This window comes from Balaenoptera borealis (genome assembly GCF_965194805.1).
Source record: "Balaenoptera borealis genome assembly, chromosome: 2".
Taxonomy (NCBI): domain Eukaryota; kingdom Metazoa; phylum Chordata; class Mammalia; order Artiodactyla; family Balaenopteridae; genus Balaenoptera; species Balaenoptera borealis.
In genome coordinates, this window is record NC_138867.1 from 29,949,044 (window position 1) to 29,976,669 (window position 27,626).

The 27,626-nt window shown below is 40.2% G+C and overlaps 1 protein-coding gene across 5 annotated transcripts in view; it reads right to left on the reverse strand.

Annotated features, from left to right (window-relative positions):
* ADAMTS12 (ADAM metallopeptidase with thrombospondin type 1 motif 12) overlaps positions 1–27,626 on the reverse strand; it is a 369,738-nt gene that overhangs the window by 95,621 nt on the left and 246,491 nt on the right. For 4 of the 5 annotated variants that reach the window (XM_082382157.1, XM_082382160.1, XM_082382158.1 and 1 more), the window contains 3 exons: positions 20,432–20,552; positions 13,795–14,039; positions 12,214–12,352 (listed from right to left, as the gene is read on the reverse strand). In XM_082382157.1, coding sequence (XP_082238283.1) covers positions 12,214–12,352; positions 13,795–14,039; positions 20,432–20,552 — 505 coding nt within the window. The remainder of the gene's footprint in view (positions 1–12,213; positions 12,353–13,794; positions 14,040–20,431; positions 20,553–27,626) is intronic. The other variant, XM_082382159.1, reaches the window with a different exon arrangement.

Below are 27,626 nucleotides of genomic sequence, written 5' to 3' on the forward strand. Positions count from 1 at the left end.
AAAAAAGGGAGAAGACACAAATCAATAGAAGTAGAAATGAAAAAGGAGAAGTAACAACTGACACTGCAGAAATACAAAGGATCATGAGAGATTCCAAAGCAACTATATGCCAATAAAATGGACAATCTGGAAGAAATGGACAAATTCTTAGAAAAGCCCAACCTTTCGAACTGAACCAGGAAGAAGTAGAAAATATAAACAGACCAATTACAAGCACTGAAATTGACACTGTGATTAAAAATCTTCCAACAAACAAAAGCCCAGGACGAGATGGCTTCACAGGCGAATTCTATCAAACATTTAGAGAAGAGCTAACACCAATCCTTCTCAAACTCTTCCAAAATATAACAGAGGGAGGAACACTCCCAATCTCATTCTACGAGGCCATCATCACCATGATACCAAAACCAGACAAAGATGCCACAAGAAAGAAAACTACAGGCCAATATCACTGATGAAAATAGATGCAAAAATCCTCAACAAAATACCAGCAAACAGAATCCAACAGCACATTAAAACGATCATACACCATGATCAAGTGGGGTTTATCCCAGGAATGCAAGGATTCTTCAATATATGCAAATCAATCAATGTGATAAACCACATTAACAAATTGAAGGAAAAAAACCATATGATCATCTCAATAGATGCAGAAAAAGCTTTCAACAAAATTCAACGCCCAGTTATGCTAAATACCCTCCAGAAAGTAGGCATAGAGGGAACTTACCTCAACACAATAAAGGCCATATATGACAAACCCACAGCCAACATCATTCTCAATGGTGAAAAACTGAAACCATTTCCTCTAAAATCAGGAAAATGACAAGGATGTCCACTCTCACCACTATTATTCAACATAGCTTTGGAAGTTTTAGCCACAGCAGTCAGAGAAGAAAAAGAAATAAAAGGAATCCAAATTGGAAAAGAAGAAGTAAAGCTGTCACTGTTTGCAGATGACATGATACTATACATAAAGAATCCTAAAGATGCTACCAGAAAACTAGTAGAGCTAATCAAGGAATTTGGTAAAGGAGAAGGATATAAAATTAATGCACAGAAATCTCTTACATTCCTATACACTAATGATGAAAAATCTGAAAGTGAAATTAAGAAAACACTCCCATTTACCATTGCAACAAAAAGCATAAAATACCTAGGAGTAAACCTACCTAAGGAGACAAAAGACCTGTATGCAGAAAACTATTAGACACTGATGAAAGAAATTAAAGATGATACAAACAGATGGAGAGATATACCATGTTCTTGGATTGGAAGAATCAATATTGTGAAAATGACTCTACTACCCAAAGCAGTCTACAGAGTCAATGCAATCCCTAACAAACTACCAATGGCATTTTTCACAGAAATAGAACAAAAAAATTCACAATTTGTATGGAGACACAAAAGACCCCGAATAGCAAAGCAATCTTGAGAAAGAAAAACTGAGCTGGAGGAATCAGGCTCCCGGACTTCAGACTATACTACAAAGCTACAGTAATCAAGACAGTATGGTACTGGCACAAAAACAGAAATATAGGTCAATGGAACAGGATAGAAAGCCCAGAGATAAACGCCTGCATATATGGTCACCTTATTTTTTATAAAGGAGGCAAGAATATACAATGGAGAAAAGAGAGCCTCTTCAATAAGTGGTGCTGTGAAAACTGGAGAGCTACATGTAAAAGAATGAAATTAGAACACTCCCTAACACCATACACAAAAATAAACTCCAAATGGATTAAAGACCCAAATGAAGGCCAGACACTATAAAACTCTTAGAGGAAAACAGGCAGAACACTGTATGACATAAATCACAGCAAGTTCCTTTTTGACCCACTTCTTAGAGAAATGGAAATAAAAACAAAAATAAACAAATGGGACCTAATGAAACTTAAAAGCTTTTTCACAGCAAAGGAAACCATAAAGAAGATGAAAAGACAGCCCTCAGAATGGGAGAAAATATTTGCAAATGTAGCAACTGACAAAGGATTAATCTCCAAAATTTACAAGCAGCTCATGCAGCTCAATATCAGAAAAACAAACAACCCAATCCAAAAATGGGCAGAAGACCTAAATAGACATTTCTGCAAAGAAGATATACAGATTGCCAACAAACCCATGAAAGGATGTTCAACATCACTAATCATTAGAGAAATGCAAATCAAAACTACAATGAGGTATCACCTCACACCAGTCAGAATGGCCATCATCAAAAAATCTACAAACAATAAATGCTGGAGAGGGTGTGGAGAAAAGGGAACCCTCTTTCACTGCTGGTGGGAATGTAAATTGACACAGCCACTATGGAGAACACTATGGAGGTTACTTAAAAAACTAAAAATAGAACTACCATATGACCCAGCAATCCCACTACTGGGCATACACCCTGAGAAAACCATAATTCAAAAAGAGTCATATACCACAATGTTCACTGCTGCTCTATTTACAATAGCCAGGACATGGAAGTGATCTAAGTGTCCATCGACAGATGAATGGATAAAGAAGATGTGGCACATATATACAATGGAATATTACTCAGCCATAAAAGGAAATGAAATTGAGTTATTTGTAGTGAGGTGGATGGACCTAGAGACTGTCATATAGAGTGAAGTAATTCAGAAAGAGAAAAATAAATATTGTATGCTAATACATATATATGGAATCTAAAAAAAAAAAAAGGTCTAGTGGCAAGACAGGAATAAAGAGGCAGACGTAGAGAATGTACTTGAGGACACAGGGAGGGGGAAGGGTAAGTTGGGATGAAGTGAGAAAGTGGCCTGGAATTATACATACTACCAAATGTAAAATAGATAGCTGGTGGGAAGCAGCCGCATAGCACAGGGAGGTCAGCTCAGTGCTTTGTGACCACCTAGAGCGGTGGGATAGGGAGGGAGAGAGGGGGACACAGAGGGAGGCGATATGGGGATATATATGTATATGTATAGCTGATTCACTTTGTTATAAAACAGAGACTAACACACCATTGTAAAGCAATTATACTCCAATAAAGGTGTTAAAAAAAAAGAATTATCTTCATATACCCCTGAACCTGATCATCTCAAGTGGAAACTATACCTTGATATAAGAACAAGTAAAGTTTCTTATGTCCAAAACCAAAACAAAATAAAAGTGACATACTCATCATATTCTCAATTCAATACTGAGACTGTAAAATAAAGGGAGCCTGTTATATGGTTAATTTAGTTCATATAAGATTTTTCTGGCTCAAAAATTCAAGTTAGGAAGGGTATAGAGAAAGCAACTAAAGACAACTTATTGTTATCACCTATGGCAGAAAATGCAGTATTTCCTACTATATCAAAATTTAAGATCAAAGGTACTCAACCACTGAATATTTAATCACATCACCTGAAAGAGATTCAAAGTACTGCATACCTGGTTTTTAAAATACTGCCAAATACCAAGATCTCTTTTTATAACCACTTGAGTACAAGTTAAGCAGTATAAGTTAAATTTTACACTAGGACATAATCTATAATTTTCCTAAAATTGTATATAACATTGATTTTAATAATGTGAGATGATAAAAATTCTATGACTCAATAGAGGGCACTGCCACAATTCCCTTACAATATACAGAAATAACATGTAACTTCATAGAAGATGGGAAGAGTAGGAACTGTATAACCATATATCTTGTTGACAATTCCATCCTAAATCTACCAACTTTCAATTTCAGTTCCCACTAAATATTTACTTTGTATTTTCTGGCTCTTTGACCCCCTTCATCTCTGATTTCCTTGATCAATGAGTTCAGATCTATCCTTCATAATGAAGGCTCAGTCAAGAAGAACTTGAGTCCCATCACTGCAAGAGCTCAAACACATTGATTTTATTATCCATTGCTGAAACCCATACTTCTCACAACATTGGTAAGACTCAAAGCCAATAGTTTTTTCCTCCCTGAAATCCCAATGAACTGATTACATACATTGACTGTCATGGTCAGAAAGAAATTATATAAGAAATACTTAAGAAATGCTCAAACAGGAGCATCGCTGGTGCTTGAAGAATGCTTAATGGAACTAGGTAGGAACCATTTTCAAAATTTACCACGATCAAGAAGTATTCTTTTCTGCTTATAACTCCTCTTCTGCAGCCACTGTGTACAAATCAGGCAAAGCACACACTTAAAGAAAGTCAGAGGCCTGCAACATCTCACAAAACTCACAGGGTTAACAAGAAAAGCAAACATCCAGCATTTTGCAGGGTACATTGAGCAAAGCAAGCCTTCAGAGAAACCAACTGAGAAATTCCCAGCAAGTGCACTAATAGGGAACAAAACTAAGGCCCTGGAAACAGGGGAGGGACTAATCTCTCCTGGCTGCATGTGATAAAAATGGGATGGGATGGGACTAAGACGACCAGTAGAATAAGAGAATATTAGATTAGCCACCTTGGAAAGAATTCCAGTTAAAGGTTCGACATGCAAGCAACTTGGAAGTTGCCACTCTGTGGTAATGACAAGTAAAAAGCTGAACAGACTGAAAAATCAACAATTCTTCTTGGATATGAGAGAGGAAAGGGCACAGGGCAAACTGCTGCTCCCAAGACTGGAGAGACAGACGAGTGAATAGAGGGATTCAGAACTTCCCAACTTTCCAGAGCAGAGACTCATAAGCTGACTACCATGGGAACCCGAATTTCAGCAACTTAATATCAGATACCAAACCGTGGATCCAGGATACCCCAAAACAGCAAGTATAATAAATGTCCAAAAAAAACCCCAAAAAGTACACCTAGGCATATCACTTTCAAATTACAGAAAATCAAAGACAAAGAAAAAGTCCTGAAAGAAGCCAGAGGGAAAAAACACCTTACCTACAGAGGCACAAAGAAAGAACTGCATGTGACTTCTCAGAACTCACGCAAACAAGAAGAGAGCAGAGTGAAATATTTAAAGTGTTGAGAGGAAAAACCCCACCAACTTAGAATTCCACACCCTGTGAATTTACCATTCAAAAGTGAAGGAGAAATAATTTCTCAGACAAACAAAAACTGAAGGAATTCATTGCCAATAGACCTGCAGGAAAGAAATGTTAAAAGAAATTCTTTAGAAAAAAGGAAAATATTAAAAATCAGATACTTGGATCTATATAAAGAAAGGAAAAACACTAAAGAAGCAATAAATGAAGGTTAAATAAAAACTTTCATTTTTCCTATTCTGAGTTGATCTAACAGAAAACAGTTTGTTTAAAATAATAATACCAATAATGTATTCAATTATTTTGGTTATGATGCTTATATATATATGATATATATGTATATGTGCTTAGGTACACATATAGAAATGAAATGAATGACAAAAATGATACAAGGGACGAGAGGCAGGAACCAGGATTATTTTATTATTATAAGGTACTCATACTGCCTATAATTTTGTTATTATAAAGTACTCATAACACTGAAGTGGTACAGTGTCATCTGAAAGTGGATTGGATTAGCTGTAAACATATATTGCAAACTCTAGGGCAATCACTAAAAAAAAGCAGATTAGCTACTCTGGGCTAAGAGTTTTCATTAGTTCATTAGTGAAGTACAACTGGAAGGTTATCAGGTCTCTACTGTGTATTACTCGTAGTTTATTTTATATATTTATGCATGTGATAAACTATATAATTCTCATTCCATAGCATAGGTTTAAATGCATCTCAATAAATCCTATTATTTTTATGAAGTCCTACATATTAAAAAAATCCTCCAGATATTTTTAGAGATCAATATCTGGACTTGGTTGATCCTACCTGACAATTACAGAGGACAAAGTCAGACGGAGTAGCACCAAGATGAGTGCAATTTTAAAAAGTCAAGGAAGTAACTGACTCTGATTTTCTGTCCTCTAAACATCATTATATGGTCACCCATCAGGATCAGAGTGAAATATGTGCCCTTATTTATTATTCTCATGCTTTATCAAGGATATGTGGACATATCTCAAATGCACATGATTATTTTGAGCCTTACTAGGAATACTGTCAGACTCTGTAAGAACTAGTTTCAGTGATATAAGTATCTGTTCTACATGTATTTATCTCTAATAAACATGATCTAGTTTCTAAGGCAGCTTAGAACAGTTCAAGCAATCTCCAGGAGCTTCTCATGGTCTTCGGAGTTTTCTTTTTTTTTCTTTTAATTGGGGTATAGTTGTTTTACGATGTTGTGTTAGTTTCTACTGTACAGCGAAGTGGAGTTCCCCGTGCTATACAGCAGGTTTTCATTAGTTATCTATTTTATACATGTTAGTGTATATATGTCAGTGGAGTTTTCAGTATTTGCCTTTTCCTATCAGAATGTGACGTTCCTTAAACAAAGGAACAATGACTATGGTCCAAAGAGAATTCAGCCAAGCAGGGTGACGTCCAGGGTGGGGCAGGAGAAAATGTTCTCCCTTTTGTGAAGGCCATTGTTGTGCTTCTAGACCAAAAACACAGCACAGAGGAGACAACAGAGCACATAACTGGCAAAGGTCACATTCAGAAGTGATGACCCGTTGTCTGACAGTAGTGCCATTGCTGTAAGTTTTATAAGACACATGGGAATTCTGGTTAGAATATATTACAACTGACAGATTCCTGCAGTACTAGGGTTGCCATGGGGCAAAACTATGGCTTTTACATTTTTAGGAAAGTGATCTTGAGGTTTTGCCAAAATATTTTTTTGTTTAATAAGGAGTCCTGAAGCTTCCTATTGAGACCAGCATCTGTGTCAAGCCATTTCTGCAGCTGTTCCTCCACAGATAATCCATTGGTTGCACTTTCATGGTTGATCTTTGGATGGGTGACTGGGGTAAATTTTCTTCAACAAGCCTCTTGTAATGAATGGTAGCACTTGCTATTCCATTCCCTTCCAACCTTTCCCAAGGCACAGCTAGTCCTAAATTCTCCCAGAGTCACCCCAAAGTCATGCCCCACAGATAAGGCAGGAGTTAAAACAAATATGATGGAGAGGACAGAAGAATGAACACTAGTGGAGAGAGAGGCCCGTTGCTGGTATACTCTGAGTCCTCTTTACCTTGGAAAAGTGGGCTGTGGAAAATAAGTGGGCTGGCTTTGATGACAGTTAGCTAAATTTGTAATATACTCTTGCCAATTTTTCATATGGATTTCTGCTCTTGAACAAAGGTGATAAAAATTTTTAAATAGTCAAACTAAGGAAATAACATCTTGGTGAATTTTTTTTGAATCATACATTTTATTTTATTTTAAATAACTTTAACTACCTCAGCTGTTAATAAAATAAAAGCAGAAAGAACAGGCTGCCTTTTTTCCAGATTTAATCACAAAATTGTGTCTACAATAATCGACATAACTTGCTTCTTGTCCTTCACCCATCTCTTCAAAAATTATTGCATTTTCCCTCAAATTGTATTTTTTGGATTCCTCTGTGAATATACTCATTTTGTCCTCGTTCCTGGAGGCACCTTGGTTTAAATCCATCCTTTAAAAAAGGAGAAGGGGTACATATGTGGAGGCAAAATATTCTCTTGAAGCAAACAGATACAGAGTTGCTAGAAGAAGCTGATTGTAAACACAAGCTGCCTGGTTGGGAAGGGGAGGGCTGTTGATTTAGAGACATGTGACAGCCTTTGGTGGACGGGCACAGGCAACGCCCCACCGGGCCCTTCTTCCTTGGCAGGGTCAGGACTGAGCCAGCGGAGGCGGAGCTTCATCTTCCCCTTGGAACTCGTTGTTTCGGTTCTCCTCCAAAAGCCTTCATCCAGATAAGAAGCCAATGACTGATTACATCTTCTTGAATTTATACTTAAGCAGCTCTTTGCTCCAAATGCACAATGTAAATTATATGTAAAATATAAATTATAAAAGATATTAAATTATAACTATATATAAAGGGAAGACAAAAATGTCACAACACTTAAATGTAGGGAAACATCCCGGCAAAAGGGTGAGCAGGACTTAGGTGAAGGGTTTGCCGGGCTCTCAGCCAGAAGCTGTTGGTGGGTGGTGGCCACGTGCGCAGCCCCCGTGAAATCTGAGGGCTTTAACTGCTCCACCTGAGATGAGAAGGAGACCACCAACACCACAAACTTCTTAGAGCCTTAACTCTTGATGACTTTCAGGCCTAGGACGGTTGCAAAGTAAGGACTCAGCTTCTCATGCAAGCGCTCAGCCAAGCTGCCAGAGTGGCTCTGTGATAATTCCTAACATATTTTCAATGTCACTAGGAGAGGCAATTTTGAACCACCTTAGCAAGTCCTGTCCTGAAATGAGGTCCCACAGTGTGGTCAGGAAAAAACTGCAAGAACTAGAAAGAGTGGGTGCACACAGAGAGAAAAAGGGAGGAAAGGGACAGGAAAGAGAAAAATAAAAGAAACTAGAAGGAAATCACACTCAAATCAAGCCTGTAAATTATTATTCCAAAATCCATAAAGAAATATAATACCAAGAAAGACAACAAAATAATTACAACAGGAGTTCACTCTGGATAAAATAAGTTTGTTAGGACAGTGCTATGGAATGAATGTGACCCCTTAAAATTCATATGTTGAAGCCCTAACCCCCCCAGTGTCATGGTATTTGGAGGTGGCACATTTGGGAGGTAATTACGTCATGAGGGTAAGGTCCTCATGACGGAACTGATGCCTTTATAGAAAGAAAAAGGGACATAAGATGTGAGGATACAGCGAGAGGGTAGCCATCTACAAGCCAGGAAGAAGATTCTCACTAAGAACTGAATCTGCCAGCACCTTGATCTTGGACTTCCCAGCCTCCAGAACTGTGAGAAATACATGTTTGTTGTTGAAGCTACCCAGCCTATGGTATTTTGTTATAGCAGCCAAACTGACAAAGATAGGCAGTCTGACCTACTTTTTAAAATAAGCATGTTACTTAACTGCCTTTGGGCATTTTCACCTGGAAATCTCATAGGCACTTTAATTGAACTTATATAATCATAAACTCCTCGTGGGATCTGTTTCTTGTCACAGGTTCCCTGTTTCAGTGAGTGACACTACCATTTAGCCAGTTATGCGAAGGAGAACACTGGGTGTCACCCTTCAACCCTCCCTCACGCACAAACCACTCTCTATCAAAAGATAAATGGAATCAACCATTAAGTTCAGTCTAGTACAGCTCCTAAATATCTCCACATTTGCATGATTTTTCCATCTGTACCACCTTAACTTTAGTTCAAGCCACTATTATTACTTCCCTAGACCACTGCCAAGATCTTCTATCTCTTTTCCTTCCCTTCTAGAGTTTCTCCCACATGGAAATAAAACATTGACCCTAGTTAACTCTGGGGGAAGAGGAAAGGGAGTGGAGTTAGGCAGTGCTCTTCAAGTGTATTTGTGTAATTTCTTACTCTTTAAAAATGAAGATTGAAACAAACATGACATAATAAGATCTGATAAAGTTGTGTGGTTGATTTACAGGAGTTTGTTATTGCATTCTCCTATTTGCTGGGACCTTTGCAATATTTTCCAGTGAAAAAGTGTAAAACTAAAATAACACGATAACAAAATAAAATAAAGTAAAATAAAATAAAATGATTGCTACTACCTGCTTGTAACCTTGGGAATCAATGGGAATCAACTGATGGGAATCAATGTGGTAATAAGTTTCTTAACATTTGGTATAAGTATGTTACTTTTTGAACCTAGAAATTCCATCTACAAATTAAAATTTAATGAGATCATTCTTTACATGGGCCCAAAGATGCTCATCAGAGGATGATGATCAATAAGGAACTGGCTGAGGGAATTTTGTTTCATCTCGCCAGTGAAATATAATGTATCCACAAAAATGATAGCTATGGAGACTGAGTAACACATGGAATGGTACCCACGTTATGATGTTAAAGTGAAAACATATGTATATGTACATAAATACATCCATATGTACACAACTATATACATCTATGATGAGAAAAAATAATATCGAAAGGCAATGAAGCAAAGTACCAAAGTGCATGTATGTTAGGGTGGTGACTTTAATTTTTCAGTAACATATTTAACTTAGTTTTATAATATAGAAAGTTTTAACTTAAAGGAAATAAAAATACATCATTGAATGATTCAGTGTTTCGGGCAGTCTTCCATCTTTATATTTAGCAGTGAGTGTCTTATGTGAATATTAGCATTTCATTCTCTATGTCTGAGAGCGTGAAGGTAGCTATGCTGTCATCCTTCTCTGCCAGAATTAAGAGAGCTCACTGCCACTCAAATAGATAGCATGGCTGAAATTCAGGTAAGCACATGGGCACTATGATAACTTCTGTTAAGGTTTAATAACCAGAGTGACATTTGCCCAAGTCAGGCAGAGATGCTCCTGAAGGTTCAGGCTGTATCAAAGCCAAATGTCCACTGTTTGGTGAGGCTGTTTCATTTCCTTGCTAAATACGAATATATCTTTATGATCACTGCACAAATCAGCCATTTATATTGTATTTCCCATGCTCTGAAATACTACACAAGCAATGCAAAGTGTTCGGCCCATGCTGAAATAGAAAGGGGTGTGTGGGATGGATAATCTCGTGTTTCTCTGAGAAGGCCCTGCTCAGGCAGGACTGGCTGAGTTTCTCTCTGTGGTGTCCTGGAACAAATGATTTAAATTTAAAGCTTGAACCTGTACGTCATTGCGAAAAAGAGAACAAAAGGGATGCAAAATCGAAAAAGTATTTGTTAACTACAGTCCCAATGACTTCATTTTCCTCCCAACTTCTCCTCAGGGAAATATTTTTCACCAACTTATCTTCTGCTTAAATTGCTTTTGCTTCTCAGCAAAAAGATCCCAGCCCTCCTGGGCAGCAGTGGGAAGAGCAGGGCTGACTCTTACTGATGCCCTTTACAGCTGCTGCCAGATGTGACCTAGACAGATTTCTAGAGGTTTAGGATTTTCAAGATGTCACACATTTTGAAATGAACATATGATTCCTGTGATTTCTAAAAGTGAGCTGTTGGTTTTCTATACTGAAGGAGGGAAAGAAAGAAATTAGTAATACAAAAATTGTTTACAAGGCTGATGGGCCACGACTCAATGTCTGTCCCTGGACCTCTTTCCACGACTACCTCCTGGGGGGTGGGGGTGGGCGGGTGGAAGGAGCAAGTGAACAAATGGAGCAAAGTACACGAGAGGGAAGCCAGGGGGAGGAGGCTGTGTTCTCCTGACCCCTTCTCTCCATCACTCTGATTCCCTTTGCTATATTGCTGATTCTGGCACTTCAGCCAATAGCTGCCCTAGCTTTACAGCCAGCAGTAACAATAGAGGCAGAAAGTTCCCGAACAGACTTGGACAGGATCCAAAAGGAGAAAGTGAGGCAGAGTCTACTATTAAAGCCCCCAAATGAGTGAAGAGCTCCAAGTACCAGAACAGCCCCGACCCTTGCCCCCAGAGGCCCCAGAAATGTTCATCTAGCACTGCGGCCACAAGAGTCCACACTCTACAAACACATACTCCTTTACAGTTCCCAGCCTCTCTCTGCAGTGGGATTGTGCCCACAGGGCTGAGGCCAACCAATGAAACATGAGCAGAAGTGGTTTGCGTCACTCCAGGCCAAGGCCGTTATAAGGGCCAGTCTGCCTCTTCAATTTCTCCCTTCCCCTGTGGGGCAATTTCAGAATTCTCAGCTACAAGAGGAAGCAGGGCCATCTAATCTGTGCCAGATTTAGACTGGGTTAAAAATAAACCTTCATTGTGCTCTTAAGATTTTGATTTCTTTGTTACCATAGCAGAACTTGTCCCATCCTGACATACTTGACAGCAAGGAACCTCTCCAATGCTTGATTTATGAGAGAAAACTGTTTTTCTTGTAGCTATGAAAAACTGGTAAATCGGAGACAGAAGAAGAACACTGGGCTAGGAATTAGGAGAGACGGTTATGGTCTGGATTTGGCCGTGATTTAAAGGATACCTCTGGTGGGTGGTTTGACTTTTGTGGTCCTCAGGTCCTCAACCAGAGAAGTTATAAACCTTTCTGGTCTGCTTTTTTAAAAAAGACATGTATCCCTTTCTGCAAACAAAACCTTTCATGAAGGACAGTATGTAAAACTGATAAAAGAAAAAGTGCCTCTTTCTTTAGATCATGACCAACACATTTACTCCCCATAGAGGCCCCTGGGCCATCTTTGCGGAACCCTGCAGACCTAGGGGCGAGACTGCAAACTGCTGGCTTAAACTTCCTCCATGGCCTATTCTGAAGCTGACGTGGATTCATAGAGAGAGGTGGTGTTCTCACCCGTCCCACACGTTACACTGCACTCTGTCCAGCGGCCATACTGCCAGAAATACACCAGCTTCTCCACGTCATTGTCAAGGCCATCTTTCCGGATTGTGTACTCATACTTGATACCAGGGTTAGTCACCTGGAATAGAAGCTAAAGGACAAGAGCGGGGTCATGTCAAACTCTGTTGTGACTTTATACTGCAAACCACAGTCCTATAAAAATGCTGTACAATGTCCATCATCTTAAAGTAGTCATGGAGGCAATGGAATACATCCCATTAAATAAATACCTCTACTTCCACCTGCATGTCTACATATGTCTATAGTTAATCTGCTCCTATTCTATTATTTCTTGACTGAATTCTCATGGGAGGCCTAATCATATGGGACTTACTCTGAGGGAATGACCAGAGTGTCCTTTCCAACAATAGGCTGGTAGGTCACCTTGTGCCCTTGCGTACTTACTAATTTTGTGGTTATGGGTAAGTTACTTAATCTCTTTGTGCCTTACTTTCCCCATCTACATAGTGAGGATAATCATTGCATGACTAATAGGGTGCTTTTAAGGGTTAAACAAATAAAAGTAATGTGACTAGATATGATTAGATCGGTGTCTGGCATATAGCTAGCACTCAGTAAACAGTAACTTCTGTTGCCGCTGTTGTTGCTTTATGGTGCCCTTCTCTAGCTCTCAGGCTGATTAGTTTTCTTGAAAGCATATATTTCTGGGATTAAAATGGTCATGGGTTTTAGCCAAGGCATAAAATTGGAGACAGAATTTGGGACCTTCCCCTCACTTCCCTCTCCTGCAGGCGATCTACTTACCACATGTTTGAAATGGATTAATCTCACGCTTAGAGGTGGTAGATGGGTTGCTCCACAGGGTGGGCCTATAAGATGTAAGGTCTCCTGACATTTATGGACCATAGCTGTCAAGCATTGACCTCCAGCTTCTGTGAATGCTCTGATCTCTGGCTCTGAAATGACTTCCTTCTAACTTCTGAATATAGTTAGATGTGACTGTCTTGGGCCATCCATCATCCCCAACCTGCCTTGGTCTGCTGGTATAATTACCCCACTCCTTTTCTACAGTTCTTTGCTAGTATGAAAGACAAATCACTTGTGCCTTTGACGAGCACATGCTACATCTTAACCCCTCTCTCCTCCAAGAGTTTCACGAAGTCAAACCTTTTGCCTGAGGACAACCACATGATAACATGTGAAGGAACCATGTCAGTTCATCACCACTGCTGGAAAGCTGTTTGGAAACTCATGCCAGGCTGACATAGACTGGTAGCATCCCTTTTATACCTGAGGAACACTCACTCTGAAATGAATAGCCTGTCAACCATACTGGAAACTAAATTCAACAGATGATTTTAGGGCCCATGGCATTTCATCACAAGGGTTTTGCCAATTTTAGGCAATAAAGGATTAGCAGCATAAACTAATATCTCACTTCCCTCCCTGTTCCTTGCTAAAAGAAGGTTTAAGCATTCTTAATGAATATCCCCTAGCAAACACCTTGGAAAAGAAAATGAGAAAGATCCTAACTAGTGCACATGTCAGCAGTTCCCTTTGCTTCTGTGTTACCTGGATCCACACTGACTCATTGGTGGGACCTGTGGCCATCAGTTTCTCCAGGTCTCCTTTCCTGTCATATTGAAAGACGGTCCCTGCCAGCTTGTAGTTCCCATTCCACTGGATAATAAATCCTCCATTGAGGTAATATTTTTCAGGGTCTTCGCTCCTGATGGCCAGAAAGTTTCCAGCTCCCTCAACCTCCATTACCCGTATGTCCCTGGCTCCTTTTGGAATCAGCCCGATGTCAACATAACCTAAGGAGAGAAGAGAGGCGTGCAAGCTTAGCTCAACACAGTCTGTTTCTGACTCATCATCCATCCTCTTCCCAGGATCTCCATCAGTTAGTGCCCTTGCCTTCCTGCTGGGTGGTTACTGGGACTGGCACATGCACTAATTACGGGGAACTTTAAAAGCTTGGCCATGAGTAGAATTCTCAGGAACCTTATGATTCACTATGTAATCAGTTTTATGAGAGGAGAGGTGAAATAAATGCAGATTGAACTCTGAACCTTTTGTGGTTGATCCAACATTTATTTTTCTGTGATTTTCTGTTGATAGTTCAAAATGCTACAGCCCCTAGCCAGCTTCCCATTAGCATTTCTGCTTCCACATTTGTTGCTACTATCAGATTAATCTCCCTAAACATTGCAGTGGCTACATCCTTTCGCTCATCCTCATTGCCTGAAAATTAAAGACAGACTCTTAGAAGTAATTTAATCATAGCTTAAATTCATTAAGAGAATTCTGGAGAGAATCTTGGATTGATTGCCACCTGGCACTCTTGAATACAGCTTGTGATGAGAAACTCAGCTCTGAGCACAGCTTTTTATATTGCTGGACAATTATATTCATTAGAAAGGTTTTTTTTCACATTTTTTCTTATGTTTTGATGAAATATAAACTTATGTTGTTCTCACGTGTTCTAGCCCAACATTCTGAAAAAGCACAGAGGACAATCTACTTAAAGACCATGATCAATTCTAGCTACAGTCTTATCCTTGCTTATTGGTTGTTATGGTAGGAGACCTACTGGGGAGAAATGGAATGAACACATAATGGCTTCCTCTCTTTGCCAGACTCTAGGCTAAGCCCTTTATGCATTCATCCTGTTTATGCTTCAAAAGAACCATCATCTCATAGCTGTGATAGAATGGAAAGACGCTGGGGATGGCATTGGGCAAGGAGTACTGGGGCATGGGAGTCAGACATCCGATTCTAGTTTCTGCATTGCCACGAATGAGCTCCATGATGTCCTTTGACTTATTTAACTTCTTTGAATGTCATCTGCACAATGAAGGACGTTGAATGAGATGAGAGCTTGAATGAGATGATGTCTGACATCCCTCCCAACTCTGCTAATCAATTATTTTGTCCTTTTCTAAGCTAAATTTTCTCTGTTCCTTTACCTTTTCCATACAAAACTTGATTTTAAGACCTTGATCCTTTTCCACTGGATATACACTAAGTTTTTTTTTTGACTAACAAACACACCCTCATCTCTGTCACCTAAAAGTGCCCTGACTACTCTCTTTCCCTCAGACATTAACATAGCATGGGATCCTGGGAGTTAAAACCCACGTCTGGCCAGCAGGAACGATTTACTCAGAAGCTGGGTACAGGCCACAACCTCAGCTCAATTTTTTCAAACTGGCAGCTCCCATCCAAAGGAAGTGAAGTATGGGGCCTGAAGTACTTGATTAAATTCCATTGGGCCCTCACGCACTTGCCTGAGACAGCTGATTGAGACTATTAAGTTACAAGTAGCTCAGGGAAAATATTTAATCACATGTAATTGAGGGTGATGCAATCGTTTAAAATGCCTTTGGAGCATTGCTCCCTGCAGCATAGCAGAGTTTCTCATAGCAGAGCTCACGCATAAAGTCAACCAGCATTAAAGAATATGGCAACCACCATATCCCTTGCTTAAAAACAAACAAAAAACCAAGCCAAAACAAAAAACAGTGAGAACTGATGAGAAAGAAACCCAAAAGAGTTTGCCTTTTATCTTCCACTTAAGAAAATCTAAAATTAGAAATATTTATTTTGTATAGATTCTGTCTTATCAAAAGGCAAAGTACATCAAATTTAAAATAAAAGCTTTCATTGAATATAATTGCTGCTTCTGAACAGTTTGTAGAAAGAAGATGTAAACGGAGGCAGATTTAGCCATGAGCAAAAGCAGTACATATTTGTAATATATTTTTGCAAAAGAATACCTAAGAGGAACCCAAAAGATAAAACTGTGGTGCTTGGAGTCGAAAAGAACCATAACATAGCCACCAGACTCCTTTACACATGACAAAATAACCCACAGTAGAGAGGAGTATAAAATGAAAAGTAAAAGTTTCCATTTCCCTCCACCCAGAGTCGTATGTCCCAAAGATAATTACAGTTAATAGTTTCTTGCATTCTCTTCCAAAACCTTTCTTTGCATGTATAAACACACATACACATACTTTTTTAAACAAGAGAGATCATACTATGTGAACTATTTTAACTATTGCTTTTTAAATTTAATATACCTTACATATCTTTCCACATTTTTTTTAGCATTTCAACAACTGCCAAAATGACATAAACCCATTTATTTAATCAGCCAACTGTTAATGGACATTTAGGTGGAAGGGAATGACCATCAATCTCTTTATCTATAAAATGAGGAAACTGAGTTCCCGAGAGGAAGAAATCTATGCCACAGCACATGGCCACACACACACACACACACACACACACACACACACACCTGTAACCAGGCTTTGCTAACCAACTCCTAATACAGCGTTTTTAATGAAAAAATGTGACTGGTAGAACAGAGATGAAAAAAATCCCCTTGAATGTCTCATCCTCATGGGTCTTCTTTACAGAAATGAGAATCATATTAAAAAGTTGTAGGGGGTGAAGGGTTATTGAGATATTCATTCTATGTCAAGGTCAGATTTTCAGGGTTGGTAAGAATATCTCCAAAGTATTAAGAATGATGAATATATTCATTCAGTAAATCACTTTTCTTCCATTTTCCTCAGTAAACACGATTCTTTTGCACCAGTATTGGGGGAAGTGGAAAACATAATCTTGACCTCAAAGAAGGAGCCTCTAGGCCCATGGAGACCACCTGGAGAAACCATCCCATTACTGAGTCTTGAACACCTTGAGCTAAAAGAATATTCAGGGCCTTTGAGGATGGAGCAGAAGACTGGCTTCACTTCTGAAGACATATCATAAGAGTGACAATGGATTATTGGTGCTAATGTGCATCTTATTCAACTATTCTAAAAAAAGGATTTACCCACTGGCATATTTGGTTTCCAGTCTGTCACTTCAGATAAAAATGTGTTTATAAAGAGGTCATACTATTAACCCAGGCAATTTAACTACAACTACCAGCTTGTCTTTTTTTTTTTTACGATTTGTGCTGTCAGTGTGTGGCAAGCAAGACAATCCTCACTGCAGGCCAAGATGCCATGGTTTCTGTGAGGGGGCTCCTGGGAAAGATAGATCCATCTTCTGAAGCCTGGCTTGACAGCAGTGACACATTGCTGTCTGGTTCAGATCCAAAACTGCATTTGACCTGCTCACAAATCACAGTGAGGAAGAGCTACGTACAAATACATTCGCCAGGAAGATGTACTGAGAACTAAACTGCTCTGGATTTGGAGTTTTAGCCTCAATTATTTCAAAAGAGGGTTGTAAGGGGCCTGGAGTCTTGGAACACACTGTGAGCAACCATAATCCTCTTGCTAGAAACCAGTGGAAACATAGCAGAGGGAATAGACACCGACAGGGGCTTCCTGACCCTAAATGCTTCCTCACAGCCCTGAGCCCTGGAGGTCTTTCAGCTCTTTTGATGGGAAAACTCCCATGTAAAGTGTCCAGTCACTCTCTCTACCCCTTCCAACCCAAGGTTTCCTGGAAAGCATGACACAGGACAGTCTCCAAGTAAGGTGGTATTTTGGTAAACATGGTTTCAAGAAAGCCATGTCCTCTCTTATCATTATGTCCTCCCTTCTGCCTCTGATTCTGTCTCTGGAATGTTTTCTTATATGATTCTCATCCCCTTTACATGAACTTCTTTAGTCCAGGCCCTTATCTCCTGAACCTGGGTTAATGTTTGGGTTCCCAGCGCTGGGCTCTCCTATTCTGGGCAATTCTGTATGTTGCTGGCAAACCAGTCTTTCTAGGACACTGACCTCCTCACGTCGTTCACCCTCCCTAAAATCTTAGAAAGGTCCCTATTCTCTCTTGAATCTACAGCAAAGAAACTGAACCTTGCGGAACAGCCTAGGAGCAACTTTGAGTCATGAAGCCGTATCATTCCTTCCTAAAAGTGTCTCAGGTCCCACGGCCCAGACGTGTATAGACCCTACACCCACACTGCGGCCACAGCCCTCCGACCTGTGCTGTGAGTGTTCCTAATGGGTTCCATTCATTCATGATCATTTTCATTTTGTCACAGAGCCTAGGGAGCCGCCAGCAAAAGTCCAGAACATTCCTCATTATGGGATTAAGATGGTAATTTTAGCATAATTTGTAACTGTTGTCAGTTCCTAACTCTGTATGAATATAATCTTTTGACCATAAAGATCAGTGGCAGAGCTTAGGGAGCTACAGCCGGAAGAACTAAGCACATAAACACACAGAATCAATAAGTAGATGGGATCCAGGTGGTCAGGTCCATACATAATTCCAGGCAGCTGCTGCTTTACTCCATTTCAGGAATCTCTTATTCTAAAGATATGGATACTGGCAGCAAGAGTTGAAGAACAGGGACATTCTGTGTCTTTCCTCTGCTTTTTAGATTATAGATTTTTTTTTTAACATGCTGAATTGTAAAAGTGAAAAATTGTATGTGAGGTATATCAGACAGTGGAAATTGAATTAACTTCTTGTGCCAAAAGACTTAAAATTACTATGTGCATCAAATCTACTCAATAGATATACAAATGTATCATTTAAAATGTAAAATTAAAGGTGAATTTTATATGGTAACTGTTCTAGTTCCATAAAAAGATTTCAAACAAAAATTGAGCACATTCCGGTTGTGATTAAATAAAAGAGGTAGGAATCAAGGCTGGTGGTTTGGGCACTGAGTTAAGTGACACAATTAGTTGTAGGAGAGTTCCAGAATGCTCAGAGAATGTGGTCCCTTGTTCCCAGCATCAAAACAAAGCAGGCCAGTGTGAAAAAGACCAGAACTTGATTCAGTGGTCAGAGGGCCTGGCATTGGTGAGGTCTAGAGAAGCCAATTAAGGCCAGAGGAGTCTAGAGTGGTAGTTTTAGGAAGTCAATGGATTAAGTCCAAATTTTGGGGATGTGTGCTAGGGAAAAATAGGTCATTTAATGACCACACCCGATACTCAGGGGCATACTTAGTAACTTCATCCTGGGTGTTAAGCAAGTCTAGAAGGGAGGTGCCCCACTATATCTGACTTCCACCCTAGGTATCACCCCAGCCCCAGCATGGGATACTGCCCCATCCCCTCTGGCTCTAGCTGGGTGGCGCACCCTGGCCACCCTATTTCCAGCACCTGCGTTCCTTGGAATTTAGAGAATTAACAACAAGATCCCCCCACCTCCCCAAAGCAGCGCCAAGCAATGACTAATGGGAGCTGGTGTGTACTGTCTCAACGCCTTCCCTCCTGGGCGGGAAAACTTTGGAAGTACAACTTCTACACTGGCTCCTATATAATAACTGGCTTAATGACACTCCCTTTCTGGCTGCCTTCCTTTCTCTGTTTCACTTCCTCCAGTGCCCTACTGGTGTTTCCCAGGATTCTCTGACCTCCGAACAAACGCATGGTACCTGAATTCTTGTCTCAGGGTATTTCTTGGGGAGAAGGGGACGAGGGGGACTAAACTAAGATGCTCTGAGTTGTCTTCATCATCTCCAGGCCTAACTTAGCCTCCTCCCAAGACGCCTTCAGCAACTGCTGGTGCCAAGGGATCATGGGAACTGTCTTTACTGAAGACAGTCTGCAGGGTCACAGCTGATCTGGGATGAGGATGGGCTCTCCATGCCCCGAGGATTATCAGCAGCCCAAAGCTGCACAAGGAAGAAACCTCGAAAAAGGTAATCATGGGAAAGGAGTAGTGCGATGTGAGTAAGGAGGGCATGTTAGGTGGGAGAAGCCACCTGGAGAGCCTTAAGGCACCACTGGCTGGGACCCCCTTACAGGGAGGAACTGGGAATAAGAGCAAATTGAAGCAACCCTGCCTTGCCTCTCCTCTGGTCCTGAAGCTACACCCCGATGCTTCTGCCTTTAAACCCACTGTTGGCCTCTCTGCCCTCAGTTACAGAATTTGCTCCTATGTCTGCATCCTCCTCAGCCAGCTTTTCATCTCTTCTCTCCCACAGGTCTCGGTCCATTGGCCTTCAGCCCTGGATCCTCTCCAGGGATCACACTCTTAAACCTGGTCCTGTGCACAGCCACTAAACCATCTTAGATCCCTAGTGCAACGTGATGCTTCCTGTAATTGCTTAGCATTCAACCGCTTTCCTAAAACTGCCAAGGAACCTTTATCCCTTTGTAGTGAAGGCTATACCCATTTTGAATTCTGTGAAAGTCACAATCTGCTTAAAAAGAGTAGCACTCCATCTTGACCTTCATTCTCAGTCCCCTGCCACTTCAATTATTTATTTGTTTATTACCAGATCCTTCTTTCTGTTGAAACACCTTCTTCACGGTCTGACAGGCTGAGCCATCCCCAAGGCACACACCACAGCGATCCTCCGTGGCGTTGGAATCGATCTCATAGTCACAGCCGACCATCTGCGGGGAAGAGAGTTTGAGGACGAATGACACAGGCAGGAGAGGCCACACCTGCCCTGGGCTTTTGACTCCTCCTTCCCCCCCTTTGCTCTGGATGAGATTGCGGCGGGGGGCAGATACAAGATAAATGTTTCCTCTTCCTGGTGGTGGCCAGAAGAATACCCAAAGCACCCACTGATGGTAAAGGAAATACTTGCTTTGAGCGGAAAGAGGTACACACTGAATGCATCTGCAATTTCCCCTGAATGAGAGGCAGAATTGAACACACTTCCAAAAATGGAACCATGAAAATGTCTTGGAATCATTGTCAGGGGAGCAGCAAATCCCTTTCAGATGTGCAAACCTCATGCCCCCTCCTCTCTAATGAGATTCCCAGGGATGATGGAATGACTCCACCGATACTTAGTTGTTCACTCCCTTTACATTCCTCACTGGGGATATTCTCTCTGGCTCCTGTCTGAACTGGCAGCCCTGGGGGAAAATGTGGCTTCATGCTGAGACCATTCCAGCCCCGTGAGGGATGAGATCTCGGACCTGCAGGCCCATCAGCAGATCCTTTGGAGCCTCCTATGACCCCAGCCCCACCACCTGTCACATGTAGCCGTATCCCAGCCATCCTGACCTCCTTCCCTCCAGGTGCAGAGGAGGAACTGGTCATTTCTCCCCTGAGCCAGGCCTAACCTTGTTCCTGTGCTCTGGACCTGACCACTTCTCAGTGTTCTGTCCACTGGTCCTCCCAAATCATCATCCTTCCCTCTGCACTGGTTCCTTCTCCTCCACCCACCAATACGGCCAAGCCTTTCCCATCCAATTCCCATTCTGGAAAAGGAGAGTAATTAAACTTGGGGTGTTTGGTAGCATCAGATACCAGAGAATCGTTAACACTCAGATGGAAAGTCATGGAAAACACGTGAACTTCCACTGAAGTCCTTTGTTCCTTGCTCTCTTCCACGGCCTATATTCCTTAACCACATTTCAGTGGTAGAAGAAAGAGGAAAAACTACACCATATTATATATATTTTAAAATTTTTATTTATTTATTTTTGGCTGCGTTGGGTCTTCATTGCTGCGTGCAGGCTTTCTCTAGTTGCAGCGAGTGGGGGCTACTCTCCTTTGCAGTGCGCGAGTTTCTCACTGTGGTGGCTTCTCTTGTTGCGGAGCACGGGCTCTAGGCGCGTGGGCTTCAGTAGTTGTGGCTCGTGGGCTCAGCAGTTGTGGCTCACGGGCTCTAGAGTTCAGGCTCAGTAGTTGTGGCACACGGGCTTAGTTGCTCTGCAGCATGTGGGATCTTTCCGGACCAGGGCTTGAACTCGTGTCTCCTGCATTGGCAGGCGGATTCTTAACCACTGTGCTACCAGCGAAGTCCCTACACCATATTATATTAATCGGATTTTTCTTTTCTGTTTGGGAAGAAGAATTGTGCCCAGGTAGTTTTTTCTCTCTCTCAAAGATAATTCCCTTTCTTATTTTAAAGCCACCTCAAATCAACTGAAAGGAAGAACCATTTAGGTCTTTACACCCTCCCTACACCATCTAAACAGATAATTAAGGCCCACAGACAAAAAATAGCGCCATTACTCAGGTTAACCATGTCTAACTTCCTTTAGATCCAAAGACGGTGCTACTTGACCCAGTTGGGAAAAATAAACTGCTAAGAGATTAAAAAAACTTAACAACGCTAATCACAATGGAAAAGAAAGAAATTGTTTGGATGTGTGCCTTCACTGGTTATAAGCAAAATGCCAACCCGTCATAAGTGATATGTTTACGTCAAGCTTGAGCATCCTCTAATAAGCTGACCTTTTCAAATCCTATTCTCCGTGACCGTCATTCCTTCACTGATTTGGAACCAGCCAGGGAAATATACTTTGCAACATACTGAAGTGTTTAAAAAAAATCTCTACCAAGAGGGGATGGATAAAAAATGTGAAGGAAAAAAGAAAGAAAGCCAGAAAAACAAATACCTTGAGCCCATCTTTCTCCTCCAGCAATATTTGCCTGCATCCCTGGGGGGCAGGGGCGGGGAAGGAAACACACACACCCCAGTAGGCTGGCCCACGGCATAGCGCGTGGTTCTTGTGGAGACTTCAACCTTCTGTTCCTCTATCAGCTGCGCACAGCACAGTCAACGCCGAACTGAGTACATAACCGAAGGCCTAGGACGGCAGAAGTCTGTCCTCCTTGCTATACATAAAATGCTATACATAAAATGTAAGCCCGTCCTCCTTGCTATATATAAAATGCTATACATAAAATTTTCTCTCAGGGGAAAATGAACAGACATTCCTCTCCTCCACGTCCTGTGCTCTGGCAACAGGGCCACAGCAATACTGTCTTTCTGCCTTCAGCCGGATCAGAGGGGCTCTGATCCAGTATGGCTCTCCTCCGATGTGCCTCTAAGGAGGCCAGATAGCCTCCCAACAGGCTGCATTTCTTTTTTAAAAAAAGAAAATCCCTTTAATTTCCTATCATTATTTCTTTCTTTAAAAAACAGCTTTCTTGGGGGTGTAGCTGATATATAAGATACTACACATATTTAATTTTATAATTTGATGAGTTTGGACTCATACAAACACCTGTGAAACCATTGCCACATCAAGGCAATAGACATATCTATCAGCTCCAAAAGTTTCCTTGTGTCCCTTTTGTGTATGTGTGTGGTAAGGATGCTTACCATGAGACCTACCCTCGTCACAAAATTTTAAGGGCACAATACAGTGTTGTTAACCACAGGCAATACGTTGTACGGCAGAGCTCTAGGACTTATTCATCTTGCATAAATGAAACTTTCTACCCGTCGAACAGCAACTCTCCACTGTTCCCTTGACAACTACCATCCTCTTCTCTGCTTCGATGAGTTAGACTATTTTAGATTCTCATATAAGTGGAATCTTGTAGCATTTATCCTTCTGCGACTGACTTGTTTCACTTAACATAATGTTCTCCAGGCTCACCCATATTGTCAAAATGTCAAGATTTCCTTCTTTTTTAAAGTTGAGTAATATTCCATGGTATATATATGCCACATTTTCTTTATCCATTTGTTGATGAACATCTGGGTTGTTTCCATCCGTATCTTGGCTAGTGAATAATGTTGTTATGAACACGGGAGTACAGATGTCACTTCAAGATCCTGATTTCATTCTCTTGGATACATACCCCAGAACTGGCATTGCTGGGTCATATGGTAAAAATTAAATATTTTTAATTTAATTAAAAAATAAATATTTTAATCTAATTAAAATAAATATTTTTAATTTTTTGAGGAATCTCCATACTATTTTCCATAGTGGCTGCACCATTGTACATTCCCACCAACAGTGCACAGGTTTTCAATTTCTCCGCATCCACACCAATACTTGTTATCTTTTGTGTTTTGGTAATAGCCATCCTAACAGGTATGAGGTGATATCTCATGAGTTTCACCTGTATTTCTCTATGTTTAATGATGTTGAGCACCTTTTCATATACCTGTTGGCCATCTGTATATCTTCTTTGGAGAAACATCTATTCAAGTCCTTGGCTCATTTTTTAAATCAGGTTATTTGTATTTCTGCTGTTGAGCTGTAGGAGTTTCTCATACATTTTAGATATGAACCCCTTACTGTATATATGGTTTGCAAATATTGTCCCCCATTCTGTAGGTTGCCTCTTTATTCCGATGACTATTTCCTTTCCTGTGCAGAAGTGTATCATCAATTCTTGACCCTGTCATTTGAACTGAAGAGCATCCTATCTTGAGTATTACTTAGAGAAGTCAGGTCCCAGTCTTCCACTAGGCTTTCAGCCCTACGTGAGTGAATAAGTAATACATATTCTTACCAATTCTCATTTCTTCCTTATGAGTTTTACTGTTTTACTTAGTAAATTCTCAAGTAACTGAGGACTGAAATACCAACTGGCGCCTTGACCTGATCCACTTAGAATGTCATCATTTCTTTCTACAGTCCCTTGGCAGAGGTAGAGACTGGAAAAATGCCTGGTTCCAAGAGGAGATTCATTCCCAGCTAATGAAACTTTAGTGTGAAGATAATGCCAGTTATGCTTAACTGAGAAGAACAGGTAAATGATATTGTCCTTTAATAAATGGGACAGCAGCAATAATGCTTTCCTCACCATAAGTTTAAGGGCCAAGAGATAGGACCTGGCCTTCTAGAAAGACATCTGGCCCAGAGAAATTGATTTTGGGGTGTTCAGTCAATCACTGAGATGGCCAGAATGGCCTTGAGAGAGAACAAGGAAGGTTCAGGACAGTTTCTGAGAGCAATGAGAAGGGGAGCTAACTTAGCGCAGGCAGGAAGATTGTCAAGTAAGGTTAAGGACTCGGCTGGGGTTAAAGACATTGACTTTGTAAGGGCACAAATTCACAAAACTGAATTATTATTTTAAGAAGTATATAGTAGACTGATTGTAAGAACAAAAAATCATTGTGGTTGGGTTGGTCAGAATCAGGGTCCTGGGGAAAGAAGGTGATGGAAGGCTAAGAGGAGAAATCTAGGGGATGGCTGATGTGCTAGTTCAGGGCATCTAGGCTGTTTGGGGAAGAAATGAAGCCAAAGCTTTGCTGACTGGGAGAAAAAGGATGAGTGAAGGAACTGAAAGTCAAAGAACTGGTTACCAAGAGAAAGGGGTGAGCGAGTTGGATGGTTAGCAGCCTGTCTTAAGACAGCAGGTAAGACTGCAGAGCTGGGACAGTTGGAAGAGGGGTGGGAATATCTGCTCATATATTTAAAAGCTTACTGCATGTTGTACTTATGATTAAAAAAGGAAAGGAGAAAATAATTTAACTGTAAATATCACTTTACTTAAAAATCTTAGCCTTGTGTAGATACAGTAAGTAAATGAAATAGTAGAAAAAAAGTCAACAAATAGAAAAAAAGCAGCTTAGGAGTTCAGTACAAGTTAAAAAATTGGGGGAGGGGCACAGACAGATACTTCCTAAAACAAATTCAGTTCTGATCAACGTTCGATAATTTCCTCGACAACAAAATCTGCAAATCTAAGATGCCAAAATGTTGGCAAATATCATAATTTCCAAATAGACAGCTAAGTATATGAGTATAAGCAAATACAAGTATTTATATGAATATAAGCAAATATTTTCATAGCCACAAAGAAGATGAATTAGACACATATATATTTTTTTCTGATGGTGTAACTTTTTATTTCAATACACGTTCAATTCCCTTTGAAAAAACTGTGGTAAATGAATAAGAAGACTAACAAAAGCCAAAAATAACTACAATCTGGATCTTTAAAAGATACACTGTATTTAGGCTATTAAGGTAAACTTGATTTGACATATTTTTTTCTGCTTAAAAACTTAACTCAGGGTGGTGTAGACAGAAAGTAATTAAAGCTTCTAAAAGGCCTTAACTGGTTTCCAGAAAGAAAAAGGCAAGCTGAGAGAATTTGGCTTATTCTATTAAACTGATTTAACTGGTTTCAAGAGAGACACCCAAGACCCCTTATGTTTTGTTCAAAATATGTTTTTTCCATCACAAGCTAAAGATACTGTCTCTATGCATGCAAAGGTATTTAGGTCTAAAAGATAATTTTAGCATCACATTCATTTTTTGATGACTAAAGTTCTCAGCCCTAGCAGCATATGGCAATCACCTGAGGAGTTTTAAAAATACCAGTGCCCAGGACCCAAATCACAGCTATTCTGAATTAATAGGGTGGAGACAGAGCCAGGCATCAGTAGGTTGTAAAAGCTCTCCAGCTGATTCTAATAGGCAGCCAGCCCTGAGAACCACTGTATTAAATGGCAATGGGGCTGTTTGGGCCTAAATTAGCTAAATAAACTTTTTCCTGCTCTAGGGAACAGGTCTAACCTAAAATATATTAAATTATTTTTGGCTCTTTGTAGCTACAGTGGTAATTAGTGTGTGAGGAAGAGACTTCTGCCTGAGCTCTTTCCAATTTAGAGTCTGATTATGGCTCGTTGTTAGCTCACTCAGTCCTGGGAATCATCATGTTGCCTCCTGTGCCTTGGTCACTACTGGAATAAGTCCATCAGTAACTGCAAGGTGATAAATTCACCTTCCCAGGGTGCTAACAATTTATGGGCAGGAGTTTTCATGGCAACAATTTGGTCCAGTGAAAAAAACTGTGATAATTATTTGCAAAAACAAATAAAATATATTAAGAGTTTATTGTGTGCCAGGGGCTCTGTTAAGGGCTTAACCTATATGACCTTATTTAATCTAAGATATGTTAATATCCCAATTTTATGAAAGAAAACTGAGTCTTAGAAAGATGTATAGAGTTATACAGCTAGGAAATAGTGGTATTGGGTTCATATTCTGGAGCCTGAGCACTAAGCCATTATGCTTTACTAATAGTTAATTGAGTATTTTTATATAGTTTCTTTTTTCACTGGTTAAAAACACCTTCTCTTTAAACTGAGATTTGTGCCTGAGTGTTGGAACATAAAACTTGTTCGTCAGTTCCTTGCAAAACAGACTGTGAGCAATGGGGATAAATTCTTCAATGTTTGTACACATAAAAGCATTAAAAAATCAGATCTAAGTACTTTATATAAAGGCAGAATTTTTTAATGGAGTCAATGTAAAAAAGTTAAATCGAAATCAGAAGACCTGGTTTATAACTACCTGTCATGCCATCTCTCTTCCTAAGGAGCTCGTGTTGGTGATCAATGGAGAATGAAATGTCAAAATGCTCTGTGAAAAACTCTATACAATTATTAATTTCAGTTTTTCCTCAAATTTAACTAACTCTGTTGGCAAGTAACCAACAAACAATTCAATACCACTGAAATAATCCGAGTGGCCTTTTCCTAGTAATTCCTCCTTTAATTTGGTTCTTCTTCAACTTGACCCAGCTTCATGCCTAAAATAATACCACAGAGCACATCAACAGATCAAGAAATGAAGACGACAGCAGGAGGACATTCAGTTCCTAACTGTGATTTTGATGAACACTGCAAAGTCTTGTCTCACAGACCATATAAAAATACCAGACCACATGCAAATACCGCGAAAGCAAAAGATTAGAACATCTGACTTCCCGAATTAATAAAAATCATGGTTTTATAAAGTTGTAGATTA